The 19,490-nt window shown below is 41.4% G+C and overlaps 1 protein-coding gene across 5 annotated transcripts in view; it reads left to right on the top strand.

Moving 5' to 3' along the window:
- Positions 1-19,490, top strand: part of PPP2R5C (protein phosphatase 2, regulatory subunit B', gamma) — a 142,628-nt gene that overhangs the window by 67,449 nt on the left and 55,689 nt on the right. For all 5 annotated transcript variants that reach the window (XM_012647076.1, XM_012647075.1, XM_012647079.1 and 2 more), the window contains one exon: positions 13,197-13,396. In XM_012647076.1, the coding sequence (XP_012502530.1) occupies positions 13,197-13,396 (200 nt within the window). The remainder of the gene's footprint in view (positions 1-13,196; positions 13,397-19,490) is intronic.

Genomic DNA, 19,490 nt, shown 5'->3' with positions numbered 1-19,490 from the left:
CCCAGTGGTAGTGTACATGTGTGCTTTCATCAGTGGACCTATCTGGACCTGCTGGTGACAAGGACATGGGGGAGTGTTGTATTGGGGAGCTGTGTGTCACCACTAATTACCATCTGAGGGCACACCTGGCGTGGGGCAAGCATGGCACTGTGTGGCAGCCTGCTTATTTTCTATCCCAGAATTATCCTCCAGGTCACAGATCTATGTCCACCCCTCCCCCAGGTAAGCTTCAGTGCCCTGGAGAAGTGGCACTGTGGCGCCTGCTCATACCTGGCCCAGGTAGACAGACCTACCTCAGCCCAGGTCCCTGTAGGAGGAACTTTCCAGTTTTTCTCAGTGTATCTTATTATATCAAGCAGTTAATCTTTCTCTTTATATTAATAATTTATCACTTCAGACAGTAACATAACAGGCTTAAGAAATGTAGGATTTAGTTTTCCTTATATTTAATGCTTCCGAATTTTTTCTTACACCCTCCACACTGGGAATCCCATCCCAGTGGTGACACCTGCCACCCAACCTGAGGGTCCCTTGTCTAGGAGGAGTACCCATCCCACAGGGGATGCCCCACAGCTCCAGTCGGCTTCTCTTAACAGGAAGCAGGCTGCTCCACGTGGAGATCGTGTGTTATGAGCACCTGCGACGATGGTGGCATCAGCATCATTAGTTGGTGTGACACAGTTGTTGAGCACCTGTCATTTGCTGGACACTGAGCTTAGGGCTAGGGAGACAGCAGAGGCTAGAAGGGATGGAGGTGGAGAGTGCTTCACCCCCCTCTTCTTCATGTCCTCTCCAAACAGCAGCCACAATGACAGCAACGAGGCCAAGTTCAGTGTCAGGGACAGGAACGAGTCAGAAAGCCTCCAGGAATGCTTGTCCAAGTCTCCAGGTAGGACACAGGCCACTCTCCCCCATCATGAGCTCTGCTGGGCTCTGAAGGGACCCTTTGGAGACAGGAAGGACTGTCTGAGTCATTACCAGCTGATAGCTCTGATGCTTTTAGCACCTTAGCAGTGATGAGTTGAGGGCCAGGTGAGATGAGACTGGAACCCAGTGTACGTTAATGTCAGTACCAGATAACTAATCCACATCTTAGAAGGTAGAGTGGTGGGCATGTGGCAGGTTTGGAGAGACTGGCAGCTCTCAGGAGGGGCCAGCGCACTCCAGCACTGGTTTCTGCCTGCCCCGCCTCCCAGAGGGTGGACACGTACACCGTCCTGACTTGGTGGTTCCTGGTGTCATGGTGTCTGTTATTGCTTCATGGCCCTGGTTCCCAGGCTGCCTCTGTGAGACTGGAGCCCCAGGTGGCAGCCAAGGCTCTGGAGGTCCTGGCACACAGGCCCTCGAGGCTTGTTTGATTATGTCCTTTATTGATCCCTCTTGCTGCCAGCACTGGGCGGACATCATGTGTGAAGGAAGAGCCCGAGATTCGTAGCAAGAGAGCTTCTGTCCAAAAAGAAGAACTTGTACCTACTTTATTGGGTCATTAAATATGAAATGTCCGATTTCGAATCAAAAGTATAGTTTATTATATCTCAAACAAGAAGCAGTACAATTAATCAAGGTATGTGCCTAAACTGTCAACACAGTTTTGCCATCTTAATGGTAGCTTGTTTATGCCAGCAGCGAAAAAACCTGGAGAGTGAGTGGCAATGAAATTGTGAAAGGCGTTTTCCACGGGTTGTTGAGAATTGAATATTTTTTCCTTGCAAGAAGTGGTCCAAAGCCTGGAAGAAGTGGTGGTCAGTTGGGGCAAGGTCTAGTAAATAGGGTGGATGAGAGAGTTTCCAAGTCCAGCTTCTGTAGTTTGAGCAGCATTGTTTGTGCGACGTGGTTGAGCATTGTCTTGCAAGAGGATTGGCCTGTCTCTATTGACCAATCTCGGCTGCTTAACCGTAAACATCCTCATCATTTCATCCAGTTGGTTGCGGTAGACATCATCTGTAATTGACTGACCAGGTGTCATGAAGCTGTAGTGGATAATGCCAGCACTGGACCGCCAAACAGATACCATTAGCGTTTTTTGTTTTTTTTTTTTAACAAGATGAAGTGCCTGTTTTGGCACTTCATCTTTATCCAGCCATTGTGCTGAACACTCATGGTTGTCAAAAAGAATCCATTCTTCATCATACGGTGTAGAAATGGTTCGCCTTTATGTTGTGACAGCAAAGAAAGGCAAGCTTCCAGACAATTTCTCTTCTGATGCTGGTTTAATTCATGTGGTACCCATCTATCCAGCTTCTTTACCTTGCTGATTTGTTTCAAATGGTCCAATATTGTTGGAATCAGTAACGTCAGATTTGCTGCTAATTCACACGGAGGTTGAGATGAATTCACTTCCACTACAGCTTTCAGCTCATCCACATGGCTCATTTTCAAGATTAAAATCACGAGAATGGGGTAGGCGTGGTGGCTTAGGCACGCATGTAATCCTGGCACTGTGGGAGGCTGAAGCGCCAGGATTGCTTGAGGTCAGGAGTTTGGAGACCAGCCTGAACAAGAGTGAGACCCTGTCTCTACTAAAAATAGAAAAAATTAGCCAGGCATGGTGGCGTGCGCCTGTAGTCCCAACTACTTGGGAGGCTGAGACAGGAGGATCGCTTGAGCCCAGGAGTTTGAGGTTGATGTGAGTTAGGCTGACACCACAGCACTCTAGCCCGGGCAACAGAGTGAGACTCTGTATCAAAAAAAAAAAATCACTAGAATGGAACTTCTCAAACCATCAACATACTGTGCCTTCATTAGCCACATCCTTCCCAAACATTTCATTGATATCTCAAGCTCTGCGCTGCATTGGTTCCACCACGGAATTCATATTAAAAAATAACACGAATTTTTGACTTACCCATGGTTTCACAAAAATTGCTCTAAAAAAATTTTGAAAGATAATCACAAGCCAAAATGTGTGTTTGAAAGACTGAGGATATACCTTCACAGTAAACATAAAACAAGCAGTATCAAAGTGAAATGTCAGAGATATAACTGTCAAACTTAGCATTTAAGGAAATCACACATTCCATACTTAATAACCTATTAATAACATTTGAGACACAGAGAAAGGAGGTAGAGAACATAAAACAAAAACTGAAAAAAAAAGTGTATCTTTCTCACAACTCTACACTGTTTTGTCCACTGGTAAAGATATTGAAAGTTCTGGAATCTTCTTTGGCAGTCTCTTTTTGTCAAATGTAATACCAGCTGTTAACTTTTCCTGAGGTGGTACCTGCTCTTGTTCTTTAGGTAAATGAGCTGCTAAGTTGCTGGACCTGTCGGCCACTAGGTGCAGTAATATTTAATATTTCACCAAAAATGCTAGTATAAATGGAAGATGAAGTGATATGGGCTCCACCAAAGATGTCGAACATTTACTGACTTGTGCTCTGAGTGTCCACCTCTATTCCCCAGGAGGCTATCTAGAACTAGGCTCTTAAGTAGGGAATATGCCTGTATCAACAAATACTGCTGTGTTGGATTGATATCTTCATTCCAAGGAGTTGTTTGACCTGTCTTATAATCTTCCCCTATGTAAAAGCCAAATCTTCTAATTTAGCTAGTATCTATTGAATTCATTTTATGTATTGCCCGTACCAGGAGTAGGCACACGTTTCTGAATATACATGTGTGTCCACAAGAGATTTTATAGCTTAAGGAAACTGAGGCTTAAAACGATTTCATGCTTTACCATGTTCTGATTTGGCAGAGTCTAGACTAGAAGTCAAGTTTCTTCTATGTGATTCCTTCACTGAAAAATCCACTTACCTTAATAGCTTTTCTGAGGAAACCAGTCTCTCCTGGCCTCTTATCTCAGTCTGACCTGGCTCCATCCCGGCGGCCCTCTACCCCACCCTGTCCTTCCCCACCCATTCCCTGGCAGAGGCTGCCAGTTCTCTTAGGCAAAAAACATGAATGAACTAGAACTTGGCTTCAGCCACTACTTTTTGAAATGAAAACATCTGCCTTATTAAACTACAGTGTAATTCGATGAGAAAGGGGTGATGACTGGGGGTCAGTGGTAGAAAGTTGTGAGGAAAGTGAATATTACCGCTTTCTTCATATGCAAGCAAAAGCAGGCTAAGCAATCAGAAAAGCCCAAAGAGAGGACCCCACATGTTTTAAGGTCGTAGCAGCTCAGATTTTGGGGGAACACCAGACTGCCCTGTGGTTAGCAGATCTTTTTCTACGGGAAGGAGGATATAAACTTGGTGAATATGTGTAGCAAAGCTGAGTAAACCACAGATTTGGAATCTGTAATTACAGGGAAGATTCATAGTGGATCGTAAGCTACAGGTTGTCTCTCCAGATGTGCGTAAAACGAGAATATCAGTGTAGACACCACAAGCCAGCCTCACTTTACCAAATTTATATCCAAATTAATTTAGCCAGCAGTACTTTCATTTTGCCCAAATTCCACCCACAGGGAATGGAAGAAGGACGGTTTCATATCCTAGTGACAGGAAAGACTGCTCATGGGTGGTTTCTCATAGAACACCACCAAACGAAACATAGTTGCAAGTAGATAGGGTGCTTGAGCCAGTGAGCACTTAGGATAGGGACATCACTGTTCAAAGTCTTGTCTGCTTCATATGACCAGGTGGTTCAACTTTACATGAGTAGTACGGACAGAACGTGAAGGGAAGTGGGGGAGATTGGCTGCATTTGAAAGAAATAATATCCATTTAGAAACCTGAGCAGAGACACAGTATGTACAGTGAAGTTAAATGAACGTATCTTACGAAATCTAAGACACTATTGATTGTAGGTCAAGCTATTTTTTAAGAATTACCAAAAAAGAAAAAGTGAAAGATATAATTTGATTTTAAGGACATTAATATGGAAAATGTACATATTAGAATGGGTGAAATAGGATACTTACACTTTGAAATTAAGGAAGATTTATTGTAAATTTCAGAAGTCATCAACCAAGTTAAGAACAACTTAAGAGGATTAATTCAATTTTGAAATTATGTAGGTGCTAAGGGTCAGGATGGAAGTTAGTCTTGTCACTTAACGTATATAAAAGTGAATATTTCATTGTTATGTTTATCATGCTTTCAAGTTGTAGAAGTTTGGGTTCATAGAGTAAGAGATAATTGTGACGCGAGGTGGCCGCCTGCCAGGCCAGCGCCCAAGGAAGCAGAGCTTGGGTAGGCGATTGCCTCAGGAGAGGACTGAGGACTGGTCTCGTAGGCTGTAGCTCAGGCCCTTCTCTTTTGAAGTCGATCTTCCTGCTTCTGGCATCTTAATTTCAGCTCATCTGTGCGTCTTCTGGACAGATCTTTCTTATTCCCAGATCAAGCTGTATTGCTCATCTGCTTAAAAATCCTCTATGATTCAAATCTATCTTCAGTGCTTTCAGATTTTTCTGTGAAGGTACCTCTGACTACAGGGATTCCAGAGAGGAGAAATGCTTATTTAGAGAAGAGGGTTTCTCTGAGGACCTGGGTTTTATGTAGATTATGTTCTACTCTGATATGTGTGGCATTATTTTGATATAAATATGTTTGAATTTATGGTACTCCTCGGTTAAATTGCCTGAATTTATTTCCCTCATATTGATGTGTTCATTCAGCAAATATCTGAGGTCCCACTATTTGTTAGCCAGTTTTAAGATGCTGAGGATAAAACAGTGTACAAGACAAAGTCCCCCTCTATGAAAATTTATAATTAAGTATCCAGTGTGATTAACTTAGGGTATGTAAAATGTAGTCAAGTATTATCCTCATTCGAGGTGCTATCTTTTTGAGGAAAATTGATTTTCCAGGAGAATGCCCATTTAATCTGTCCTGTTAACATCAGGCCCCTCCGATTTGAGAAGTGAGCACCTCTAGAGACTCTTCCCCACGAAAAGGGCCCTTCAGTGCCTCCACCTCGGGCGTCAGCCTCTCCTTAACTGCGCAGCTCCTGTCTCCCTGAGGCTTCTTCCCCCGACAGAATCAGTCACCTCCTTCTCTGCATCCCCACGGTGTCTCTGTTATAGCACTTCTCACTTCCCCCATATTTTAATCGTTTTTCTTTTGGATCAAGTATTGTGTTTTAATGTATCTCTGTTGTCAATGCCTGGTCCAGCGCCTGGCACATATGTGTTGGATACGTTTTTACCATGACTTCCTAGTGACACAGGCTGTGTCCTCAAGGCTGGGGCCCACTCTGAATTCTTATGTCCCAGTCACCCCCACAGATGCTTAAGATGTGTTAAACAAGTCATACTGCAGTTTTTAGTTTATATGTTTGGCATCATAATTGCTGATCTTTAAGAGAAGGAGAATGAGAGAGAATCTTTATATAAATAGGAAAAAATTAGAGATCACTTACATATTTATCTTGATTGGGAACATTTTTCAATAAAAGATATTGTGTATTGATGTTGATTTTTTTATAAACAATCCAGTGTGTACCCAGCACCACATGTTGACAGGCTGGCCTTTCTTCACTGCTCTGCAGTCCAGTTCTGTCATAAATCCAGTGTCCATATAGGGACAAGCCTGTCTCCGGGCTCTCTTCTCTGTGGTGACACAGAGCTTGGCTGTTTTCATTAATGAAGCTTTGCAGGAAGTCTTAATTTCTGGAACAGCAAGTCCTCCCACCTCGTTCCTCTCCAAGGGTGTCTTAGGTAGTGTTGGTCCATTGCATTCCACAGATATTTTAGAATCCACTTATCCAGTTCCACAGAAGTGTCTCTTGGGATATGGATTAGGAGAGCATGGAATCTATGGGCCGTTTCTTACTTGGGTGAATGTTATCCACAGGCTCCTAGAGCAAACGTCAAGCTCCGTAGGAACCTGTAAAAACTCCACCTGAGATGGGAAGAGGTGAAGGGGCTGCCCTCGCTGCTCCTGTCAGCCCTGCTCTGGAGCTCCCAGCCAGCGCAGTCAGGACTTGCAGATGAAAGAAAGACCAAAGGGATTTACAGATACATTATCAGAATTCGTAGGAGTTAAGCAAGATAGCTAAATATAAAAGTCATTCCCCCAAATCTTTTTTTCTGTATTGTAACAGCAGTTAGAAAATTAAATCTCTTCAAGATACCATTTACAGTGGCATCAAAACATAGCAAATACCTAAGAATAAATCTAAAAATGTTTAGCACATATTAAGAAGAAAATTAGGGCTGAGCGTGGTGGCTCATGCCTGTAATCCTAGCAGTCTGGGAGGCCGAGGCAGGTGGATCGCTCAGGGTCAGGAGTTCGAGACAAGAGCGAGACCTTGTCTCTACTGAAAAAAATAGAAAGAAATGATCTGGACAACTAAAAAAATATATATATACAAAAATTAGCCGGGCATGGTGGCGCATGCCTGTAGTCCCAGCTACTCGGGAGGCTGAGGCAGGAGGATCGCTTGAGCCCAGGAATTTGAGGTTGCTGTGAGCTAGGCTGACTCCACAGCACTCTAGCCCGGGCAACAGAGCAAGACTCTGTCTCAAAAAAAAAAAAAAAAAGAAGAAGAAAATTAGAAGACTTTATTGAGAGATTTTAAGGAGAACTTGAGTAAATGGGGAACTATTCCATGAGCGTGGATTGGAAGACTCAATATCGTAGACTTCAGTTCTCCTCCAGTCTGTGCGGGATACATAGAGGGCCATGAACAGACAAAACGTGAAAAGGAAACAGTGAAGGAATCTTAATGAGGTAGTAAGGCTTACAGGTCTCTAGGAACTCAGGCTCCACGGTGGCCAGCAGAAGGGAAAGCCTACCTGCACAGACACGAATCTACGACGTGGGAAACCGCGGAAGCAGCGGGGGAGATGGTCACGTCCAAAAATGGCACGGGAGTTTTCTCTTTAAAAAACAAAATGATACTGCCGCGCTTTTGTTTTCTTAGTGGGAGAAACTTGTGATCTGCTAAGTTTCCTCTCATGGGACATAGAGCCAAGCAGAATTTAGTACATATTAATGAAGGATCCTAAATTTGCTCCAGATTGTTAGTACTCTAATTCAACTTTGTTCCCACTCATTTTGTACTAAGAATAAAAATATTCAAAAAACAAGACGGCTCCATAGCTAAGGACTGGCTCTTACCTTTGGAGAGTTTGCTCGTTTATTTCTGTTTTGCATAAGATCTCGCTTCTCTGTGGACTCACGACCTGCATGGACCCTCATGGGACCCTGGGAGCAGTGTGATTGGCCTGAGTCACGCGGTGGCCTCCGTGTTTGCAAGTTGGGCTGCTTTTTGCTTAGTGAATGTTCTGTGAGTGACCAGGAAGTAGTTCCCACCCTCGTGTGCTTGTACCTTTGGAGGCATCTTTTGAGTTATCACTCTCTAGGCTGGCAGTTTTCCGGCTCTATCTCATTGTTCCATTGGGGTAACATTTGTTTGGAAGAAGCCATCATCTGTATACCAAAAAGTCCTGGTTCTGCTGTCTTTCTGCAGCTGCCATGCTGAAAGTTGGTCCTTTTTTGTATCTTGGAGCATTTCTTTTAACCATCAAGATTTGCCATGTGGAAGTGGGCTGGTCTTTTTTTTTTAAATCATTTTCCTACCTACAGAGTTCACATGATGCCTCTCAGCACACAGTGACAATTTGGTGATTTAGCCTTATCACATCATATTGTATGGTTTGGTGGCTAAATGTATATATCACAACTCTCAGTCCCTTCTGTAATTGAGGCACACGTTGCTAGCAACATCTGTGAAATTGACTATGATGTTATTAGCCATTTGGGGCTTATTTATCAAGCCTGCAGTGGCTCCTCACTGCCTAGAAGTGGTCTCCAAACTCTTGTTCGCACATGCACAGCAATAAAACAGTCTCAAGCACACACCTCTACTGTGTATAAATTTGTATATTAAACGTTAATATATCTTGTTCTTTGTAGAAGAAGAAAAATATAAGTAGACAGTCTGCTGTTTTCCTACATCCTAGTGGTTCATCTTGAGTAACCCCGGGGGGTTCACCCCCAATTCTAGAGATCATGATCAGTGGAACAAGTCCACTTCCTTTGTAACTCTGGTGCCATGCAATGTAAAAATGCCACACTCCCCCACTCTCAGGACCAAGGACATGTATAAAGCTAGAAATGGGGTGCTCCCATCCTACTTTAACGTTAACCTTTGTTAAGCATCTTATCACTGATTAATAACAGGCTTCCCTTTGGTAAATAAGTTTTTAAAAGAATAATACATTCTTATCTCCACCTTCTCTCTGTTACGGGTGTCCTGTCCTCCAGTCCTCTCCCCCTACAGGTTTCGCATAAGTAGGTTCATACATTTTGCTCCTGCTGCTATTAGGAATTTATCTTGAGGCCAGGTGCAGTGGCTCACGCCTGTAATCCTAACAGGATGGGAAGCCGTGGTGGTAGGATTGCTTGAGCCCAGGAGTTCAAGACCAGCCTGAGCAAGATTGAAAACAGAAAAATCAGCTGGGCATGGTGGCACACGCCTGTAGTCCCAGCTACTCAGGAGGCAGAGGCAGGAGGATCACTCAAGCCCAGGAACTGGAGGTTGCAGTGAGCTATGATGATGCCACTGTACTCTAGCCTGGGCAACAGAGGGAGACTCTATCTCAAAAAAAAAAAAAAAAGATTTATATTAAAATAATTGGGAGCTATCTAAAAGTTGATAATAACAAATTAATGAAAATAGTGGGGGAGCTGAAATTATACAAATATAAAGTGTTTGTGATATTATTTATACCATTAAAAATCAGAATACATAAAGGTATAAAGCATATTCTTCCACCACCTCCACCTGTTTTTATTCTCCAATGGTACAGTCCTATTAACACAGCAGAAAATAAGATTTTCTAAATATGTTGGACCAGGAAGAGGCTAAATTGTATTAAAAAAATATGGAAATATTTGATAGGACCTAAAGATGCAAGGTTTTTTTTACTTTTATATTCAATTTGATTGTTACAGTTTTTTTAAAAAAACGGTAAAATTGTAAAAATAGCCAAATGAGATTTATTTTTTCTTTAAGAGGCAGGGTCACCCAAGCCAGAGTGCAGTGGTACCATCATAGCTCACTGTAACCTCGAAATCCAGGCTTAAATTGATCCTCCCACCTCAGCCTCCCTAATAGCTGGGACTACAGGCACGTGCCACCGCACCTGGCTAATTTTTTAAAAAATTCTTTTTATAGAGACGGGGTCTTGCAGTGTTGCCCAGTCTGGTCTTGAATTCCTGGGCTCAAGCACTCCTCCTGCCTCGGCCTCCCAAAGTGCTGGGATTATAGGCATGAGCCACTGCACTTAGCCCCAAATGAGATTCTTAAAAATAAAAAGCTCATGAGATTATAATCACAAACCTGTTTATAGACTATAAACAAAAATAGTATAGTAACACCGTAGCTGTTTGGAACCCTGGAAGAATTGATATAATTTCCAGATAGTTGAAATTTGCTTGCCTTTTAGGAGCATTTTGGATAGAAATTTTCTGAAAAACAATGTTTTGCTCTGCTCTTCCTTCTGAATTGTAATAGATTTGTTTTTGTTTTGATGACAACTTAGTCTTTATTCTGAATATCAGTCATTGTCCTGTGTTTAAAAAGTGAATGATGCCTTCGGGGCATTTTCAGGTGTATGAGACTTATTTGACTCCATCCTGAATGATCCCAACATCCCTTTGAGTTTCAGTTCCCTAAACAAGGTATATTTTACTCGCATATCTGTACTCTGCCGCTAAACAGCACCTCGGCCTCAGACAAGCCATTTGAACTCTCAGTGTTTGTGTCCTCACTTCCAAGTGCCAGGTTGATACTGCCATTAGGAGAATTCAGTGAGGACATGTTCTTAAAGGACTTAACCGGCCACTTCTTAGAAGCCAAGCTGTGAGTAGGTCCTGAATTAGGGGTGTCAGGGTGGCTCTTAGTTCTCCGTGATATCGATTGTGAGAATTCCAGAGAGTTCCAAATATACAGGCTGTGACTGCAAATGAGAGCCTCATTTAAGGTAATCCTGGCAAATTAGAGTATGAACAAAGGTGTAGAATTCATGAGAATTGAAGGCAAGCAGGAGGTAATTCAGAAAATTAACCTTTTCATTGAAAAAGACTGGGTATTTGAACGTTAAGAGTCTGGAACATTGTAATGAGAGTTGCTCATCTCAAATGATTGAACAGTCACTGAGTACTCAGTGTTTAGGAATCAAACTTTTGCTCTCATGGTCTCTTAAGTATCCTGTAAGCAATAAACTCACTCCCATCACCGTGCTTGTATGCTGCTCATCTCTGCATGCAGTGTAGGAAATTGGGAAACCATGGTGTCCCAAGAAACAGGCCAATTCAGATAGCAGTGTCTGTGTACCTGCTGCTTGCAAGGCTTGACATTGGGCCTTAGGGACACAGAGAACTAAAAGATACAGTCACATGGTACCTTCCCTCCAAAAGCATCTAGTTGGGGGAGTAAGAAATACTAAGCAGATAGCTGACTGTTTACAGCAACGGGAAGTGCCAGATGACTTCCTCAGAGTGATGAATCTTATCTAACTAGACAGTCAGGAGAGGCCTTGTAGAAGAAACCTAAGCAGGAAGTTGACAATTAGTAGGGCTAGGAAAGGACTAGAGGAGCACAGAGACAGCAGAAGCAGAGCGGAATGAAAGGAAAGCCCAGGGGCCACTCACTGGAGTGAGGCTGGCGTGGGCAGCAGGTCTCGGGACCCCTAACACTCCTAAAAATTACTTAGGACCCCGGAGAGCTTCTGTTTATGTGAATACAGCTATCAATATTGACCATATTCAAACTTAAACCACAGAAAATTTTTAAATGTGTGTTTATTAAATTCATTAGAATATAATAACCTGTTACATGTTAATAGAAATAACAGATTTTTATGAAAATAGCCGTATTTTCCAAAAAAAAAACAAATTTAGCAAAAACAGTGGCATTATTTTATGTTTATACAGATCTCTGTAATGTCCGACTTAATAGGAGATCACTGGACTCTTGTCTGCTCTGCGTTTGGCCTGTTACCATATGTTGCCGTGGTTGAAGTGCAGGAAGACATGGTTGGGAAAGGGAGGAGTATTTTAACCGTCTTTTCAGACAGTTGTGGACATTTACTTTGCTGTTTCACCAAAACTTAACATGCGGGTAGTTTCTTAAAGAAATGTGCAATGTGGACTCTGAACCCCTGTCAGTGAGAGCTTTCTGTGCATTTTATTCCATGAAAATCCAGTGGTCCACTTTGCACTTTGAATTTGTCAGTCATTTGGAAAATACTGGCTCACTGAGTTTTGCAAATCTCCTAAGACATTTTGCAAATCTTCGACACATTTCAGTATTATCAGTAAATCCCATTCATTAATATCACCACTGATCTCATCTTCAGCCGAGAAAGCTGTCAAGTTCATACAGGCAGATAAAGGTTTTCCAAACTTCCCAGAACACTGGACAGTCATACAGAGCTTTGAGTTTAGTCTCATCACTTGCCAGCCCTGCTGTGATTATCTAAACCTGTGTCTTTATTTCTGCTGTTATTGTAAAGACTAAATGGGGAAAATAAAGTCCTGATATTTATAAAGTTTTTAGGATGATATCTGGCCCAGGTAAGCATTCACTAAATAATAGTTATTGTTATTATTGCCGTTTCTAAATTACTATCATCATTAACATCATTAGTCATCATGTGTGATACGTGTTGACTGTAAACGAGAAAGGAAGGAAATGTGCTTGGTGGAACACTAACATGGTGACTCTTTTTGAACGTTTGCAAGGAACAGTTAGTTTTGACAATCTTCAGACTAATGCCAGTTGCTCAGTGCTTGTCAGCTGACCAGTGGACGACCACTGTGCCCTTTACCCATTGTAAGTCTAGAGCCGAAAGGAAGGATCCTTCCCTCGGCCTGTATACCTACCTTCTGCAGTTATCACATGGTGCAAATGTGCCCATGCCCCTAACCCCAGCCTGGGGCCTCATTGTCTACCTCTTGTTCCGTTGCCCGACACAGTGCCTAGTATGTGATTGTTGGTGCTCAGTATTTGTTAGAGGGAATTTATTTTGAACGGTACTTACAATGTGGTTTGAAAGAGTTAAAAACTATTGAAACTTCATCATTCTAAACATATGATCCAAGCAGCAGCTAGCTATTTTTTTCTTTTCATTTTCTTCAAGTAATGTTTAACCTCTATTCACCCAACCCCATCTCTTTTTTCTTGAATCTCTATTAATTCAAAATAAAAATAGAATAAAGCTTAAAAGTGTTTCATGGTAACTTTGGATTAAGCATTTTTGCAATCAATATACTTTGCTTCCTGCTTTTCAGATGTTCCTCCTGCTGATCAAGAGAAGCTTTTTATCCAGAAGTTACGTCAGTGTTGTGTCCTCTTTGACTTTGTTTCCGATCCACTAAGTGACCTAAAGTGGAAGGAAGTAAAACGAGCTGCTTTAAGTGAAATGGTAGAATATATCACCCATAATCGGAATGTGATCACAGAGCCTATTTACCCAGAAGTAGTCCATATGGTAAGTCATTACAGTTGTTTGTTTGTTTTGTTTTGTTTCTGTGACAGGGTCTTGATCTTTTGACCAGGCTGCAGTGCCGTGGTGCAGTCCTAGCTCACTGCAACCTCAAACTCCTGGGCTCCAGTGATCCTCCCACCTTGGCCTCCCACCATGCTGGGATTACAGCTATGCGCCACCGCACCCAGCCTTGAGTGATTACAGTTAACTAACGTGTTCCAACGCTGATTTACAGACAGGTCTCTGATAGTCTTAGGACAAGCTGAGACACCTGAGCCTAACACAACCCTACCCAGGATAAACATCCTTCTGTTCCAAAATCGGTACTTGTACCCCGAAGAATGAAAATTTCCTTTGTAATCACCTGGGTTATAGCGATGGATAATAGTAAGGGAACTCAGTTGCCATCTGGGGACCAGTCTGAGTGCTTTACATTTATAACTCATTTAATCCTCACAGCTACCCTATGTGGTAAAAATGTTGAACTTGTATTTATTTTATCCTCTTTAAACTTCTTTTTGTAACATATTAAACATTAATATAATAGTGCCCTTATACAGTTTAGAAGTAAACATTTTGTCCCTGTGTGTTCAGGAAGATTCTAATGATGGGGTAGAGTTAAAATATTGATGGGACCAAGCTGATATCAGAACAGTCCATGCTAATTGGCTGAAGTGGCCTCCCTCTGTCAGTGCTGGTGTCAGGACAGTATGTCCTGATTGGCTGCGATAGTCTGTCATCCTGCAGTTTGTTTTATTCAGCCCCCAGTCTCAACCCTCTGAAGTCTCATACTTTACAGCCTAGTCCCAGGTCATTTGCAGCTGTTCTTACTGTATCTCACTGTGACCCCAGTCAGTACCACCTGGCAACATTTCATGCAGTGCTGTTTCCAAAACTCTTGCTGTTTGGCACTGAACTCCAGTTTTCTGTTGAGTTTTTTTTGAATTGTTGATATTTTATCTGCCTTTGAAAGCAGTGCACCTCACTTAACTGGGGAGTCATTGTTTAATATAACATTTTAAATCCTGATTTTCATTGAACTCTTTCTTAAGTTACTGTTTGTTTTTTCCAAAGCTAGGTATTTCAGAATTGACTAGACTTATTGACATAAGATACTTTATTTCTTGCTTTAGTATGTTTGCTTTGGAAAAAGAAGATGAAACTAATATTCTTTTTTGTAGTTCAGTCCCCTGTTTCAGAAGTTGAAATCAATTTGATTGTTTTAATTTATTGTTGTTAACTCTTGAAGACCAGAATTTATCAGTGTGATCACTGTGACGGTGAGGGCCATGTGGGTTAATCTCCCCAGACTTGTGCCTGGATAGTTACGGGTATTAACTGAGCAGAAAATAAATACCCTAAAACCTTACCCATTCAGACTAAGGGTACTTGGGGAATATCTTTTCTTCTTTCCTTAATTTCAAATCTCAACTACTTCAGAAGGACACCCCAGCCCCAGAATCATAAAGAAAAATCTCTAATATATTCTAGTACTTTCATAATTTTGTTCTTCACATTACATTTTATAATCCTCTTGAAACTTTTTTTCCTGGTATAGGCTGGGACTAGAACTTCATTTTTTTTAAATTGTCTTCTAAAATTGTTGAAAAATGTTTTGTCCCTACATCATGTATTGAATTCCATTCCCCCCTTGATTTAAAAATGTTTCTTTATTATGTGTTAATTTTATTTTCTTTTTTAAGTTAAATTTATTTCTTGATATATATTAAATTTCTAAGTATATAAATTTATTATATATTAAATTTACATGTATGGAAGGTTTTTTTTATTTTTAAGGAGTCTTGGTTGCCAGCAGTCTCTGATTCCCACTCTTTAACCTGAGAGGGAAGAGTCTGCAGAGAACAAGGAAGCTTCACGTGGCCTGGTTTGGGTCAAATGCCCACCCTTGGACCCAGTGCGCTCCCAGCTGCTGGCCCGGGCTCACTGTGTTTCACGGTAGCAGTGTGCATCACCAGCACCACTTAGGGTACTGAAAAGTCCTTGAGACTATTTTTTAGATTAAATAAGCATTATTTCTCTCTGTTATAATTGTTTCCTAACTAGATTCTCCTCCTGCTGTCTTAACTTTCCTTCCCATTCCTGAACATCAGGCCAGGCCTCAGAATGTTGCACAGCCTGCTCTCGAGCATTTAACAGATACTTACTGAGCATCCACTCCGGGCCAGGCACTTTTTTAGGTGAGGAAATAAGAATAGTGAACAAGATTTCTCACTCCTAAAGCTTTCATTTTCATGTGGGAGACAAGCATAAAATTAACCAACCAATAATACATTATTTTAGCTTAGGGTAATACTATAAAGAAAAGTAATCCAGGCTAAGTAGATGGAGTTGCAAGACTGTGCCCATGTGGGCAGAAAAAGGGTGCAGAGAGAAAACTTCTGTGCCATGAATTAGGTTGTCCCACGAAAATATGTGCCCATGAGATGCTTCTCTGTAGTCACTGGGAGAGCAAAGGACAGTTACTCTCTCCTTTCTGCTCGGATTTGAGATAAATGCAGAAGAGAACGTAGCCTTTCCCTGTCCCTTATTTGTCTGGAGCTTTGGGGGCAGAATAGAGGGCAGGAACAGACTGGAATTTTTGTTTTATTTTTGTTTTGTTTTAGAGTCAGAGGGCATTGATGAAAGTTACAATGAAAGAAGAAAGGGAGTATGTGGTGGGGGTGGTACTTGGCCATGGTTTGTGACCCTCTCAGATGTAGAGTATAGGGAATTCAGGCAACCAGTAGAAGACCTCTGCCGGGACCCGGTGCGACAGGCAGAAAAGCCCTGGGCCTTGTTCCATTCCCGTGAGAAGCCCTGCAGCTCCGAGCCCCCTGGCAGGCTCACGACTTAAGCAGCACTTGGCTGTCCTGCTTGAAGTAGTGCCTGTTCTTTTGTTTGTTTCTTTGGGGGGTGGAGGGTTATGTGTAATTCGGCCATAGTATTCTTAGAGAAATTAATTTACACTTACTTTGAAGAATCCAAAGCTCTACAGGTGTTGTACTCCTAATGCTGCTACTTTTAAGTATATTGCCTATTTGACTCGACTGCTATATGGTTCTTTAACAGATTTCTTGAGATACTACATACCATACAATTCACCTATTTGAAATGTATAAATAAATGGTTTTTAATATGAATATAGGATTGTGCAACCATTATCACATCTAATTTTAGAACACTTTCATCCTCCTTTAAGACAATGTCACTGTCATTCTTCCCTACACTCTTACCTTTGCCCCATACCCCTCCCCCAAAACCCTAAGCAACCACTGATATACTTTCCGTCTCTATAGATTTGCCTATTCTGGAGATTTCATATAAATGAAATTATATAATATGCAGTCTTCTCTGTGTGGCTTCTTTGACTTAGCATAATGTTTTCAAGGTCCATCCATGTTGTAACCTGTATCAGTATTTCATTCTTTTTTATATACCACATTTTATTTATCCATTCATCTATTGATGGACATTGGGTTATTTCCATTTTTTGGCTGTTAATATTGCTGCTGTGAACATTCACATACAAGTGTCTGTGTGAACATATGTTTTCATTTCTCTTGGGTATATATACAGGAGTGGAGTTGCTGGGTCAAATGGTAATTTTAACATTTTGAAGAAGTGCCGGGCTGTTTTCAAGTGGCTGTACCATCCTATCTGCTGTGGATGGAGGTTCTCATTTCTTCATGTTTTCAACACCTATTATTATTTGTCATTTTTATTATAGCCATTCTAGCAGGTGTGAAGTGTATCTCACTGTGGTTTTGATTTGCATTTCCCTGACAACTAATTATGTTGAGCATCTCTTCACATGTGCTGTTTATTTTTACACATCATAGACTTTAGACCTAGAATTTAACAGAACCTTACAGATCATCTAGCCTGACCCTTTTTTTTTTCTAGATTAAAAAAAAAAAAAGCTCAAGAGAGATGAAGGTAAAAAAGAGCAATACTCAGGGGAGATAACTCTTGGCATTTAGTTTCTCAGGCCTAAATTACATAAAATATTTCAGACATATTTTAAATACAACCAACCAACTTTTTTTTTAATTAAATTATCCAGTTAGTCTGTTTCTCAGTCATGGACATTTTTCTAATAGAATAATGATAGCAAAATCAACTAACTGGCTGAGCTTGGTGGCTCACGCCTATAATCTTAGCACTCTGGGAGGCCAAGGCAAGAGGATTGCTTGAGGTCAGAAGTTCAAGACCAGCCTCAGCAAGAGTGAGACCCCATCTCTACTAAAAATAGAAAGAAATTAGCCAGACAACTAAAAACAGAAAAAATTAGCCGGGCATGGTGGCACATGCCTGTAGTCCCAGCTACTCGGGAGGCTGAGGCAGGAGGATCGCTTGAGCCCAGGAGTTTGAGGTTGCAGTGAGCTATGAGATGATACCACTGCACTCTAGCTCAGGTGACAGAGTAAGACTTTCTCAAAAAAAAAAAAAGGGAAGGGGGGCGGGGAACTGCTTTGTTAACAGTCTTTAAGGAGTTAAGTTTTGGGGTCGGACCCTTTCAAAATCTGAAATGGACATATGTACCAATTTTTACATATGATTTCATAGGATTCACATCCCTTACAGCCCATAATAGTAGACCCCCAAATTAAGAACTATAGATTCTCTTTTCTTATCTTCTAAATCAGCGTTCTCATCCAAATCAGTGGATCTCAGATTCCTGGTCTCTTTCAGAGGATCTGTGAAGTCAAAACTACTTTCATAATAATACTAAGACTTTATTGGACTTTTTCACTCTGTTGATATTTGTACTGATGGTGCAAAATCGATAGTAGCTATAATTTCTGGCACCTTAGCAAGCAGTAAGGTTGTGGCACCAAACTGACCTAGTGTGTTCACAACCACATACCCACAGTAAAAAACGCAAAGGGGCAGTTTCACTTAATGATTTAGATCAGTGGTCCCCAAACCCCAGTCCACAGCCCAGTACCAGTCTGAGACCATGGAAAAATTGTCTTCCATGAAACCAGTCCCTGGTGCCAAAAAGGTTGGGGACTGCTAGTTTAGATGAAGCAATAGAATATATTGATTTTTATTGTATCACAGCCCGCTTGCGCACACATCCTTTTACTACTCTGTATGATGCAAGGTGAAGTTTGCATAAAGCACTACTTCATGCTCATGTAGTTGGCAGGAGGGAAAACGCTCATGCAATTAGGCTGCATGCTGAACGTGCTGCTTTTTCATGGGACACTGTTTTTACCTGAAAAATGACGGACAAACCGGGTTATTCAGACTTGAATATTTAGCAGGCATTTTCTCCAAAAAATAAGCAAAACGAGAGTGTCACTTTAAGGAAAATAATGACTATTTGTTGTTGGTGATAAAATTTCAGCTTTCTAGCGACATTTTGAATTTTGGAAAATTTTTATCCACCAGGGTAAGCTTCAGCTTCCCAGTGCTGCAGACTGAGCACCCACTGCTGAGCTCAGGGGTGATGTGTATAAATCAGATTTTTTAATAAATAGGATAAAGCAAGTCACGACTTGGAAGAGCCGTGTAACTCAGTGAACCAGTGTTTTCCAAATGACCAATTAACGATGTTACAAAATCCTTCGTGGGCAAGAGAGCCATTCAGGGTGCAAGACCCACCACTGGATTTGAACGTGAGAGAGCACAGACCCTCATTGATAAGGTTACAGCATCCACACAGGAGCTCACCTTTAATAAACTACCACTGGTCAAGTTTTGGTGTATTATCAGAGTCCACAGGTATCTGAAAAGGCTATTAAATACTCCTTCCTTTTCAACTGCATGTCTGTATGAGACCAGAGTTCTTCCTATATTTCCACTAAAACGCCGTTCTGAACACAGAAGCATCTGTGACAATCCAGCTGCTTTCTATTAAACCACACATTAAAGAGATTCGCAAAAGTATAAAACAGTACCACTCTTCTCAATTTGTTTTTGTTTTGGGAAATATAGTTATTTTTGCCCTTTTGCACCCTTCCTTTTGCTCTCCCTTCGCTGCGACAGTGGGTCTGGTCATATGTGTCAATGTGGCATATGTATCTTGCGCTTGCCCTATAATCCTATTTCTCTCTCCTCAATAAACCTCATTTTCGAGCTTGCAAAAAAA

This window comes from Propithecus coquereli, unplaced genomic scaffold (assembly GCF_000956105.1).
Source record: "Propithecus coquereli isolate 6110/MARCELLA unplaced genomic scaffold, Pcoq_1.0 Scaffold256, whole genome shotgun sequence".
Lineage (NCBI taxonomy): Eukaryota > Metazoa > Chordata > Mammalia > Primates > Indriidae > Propithecus > Propithecus coquereli.
This window is presented reverse-complemented; position numbering and strand designations above follow the sequence as displayed.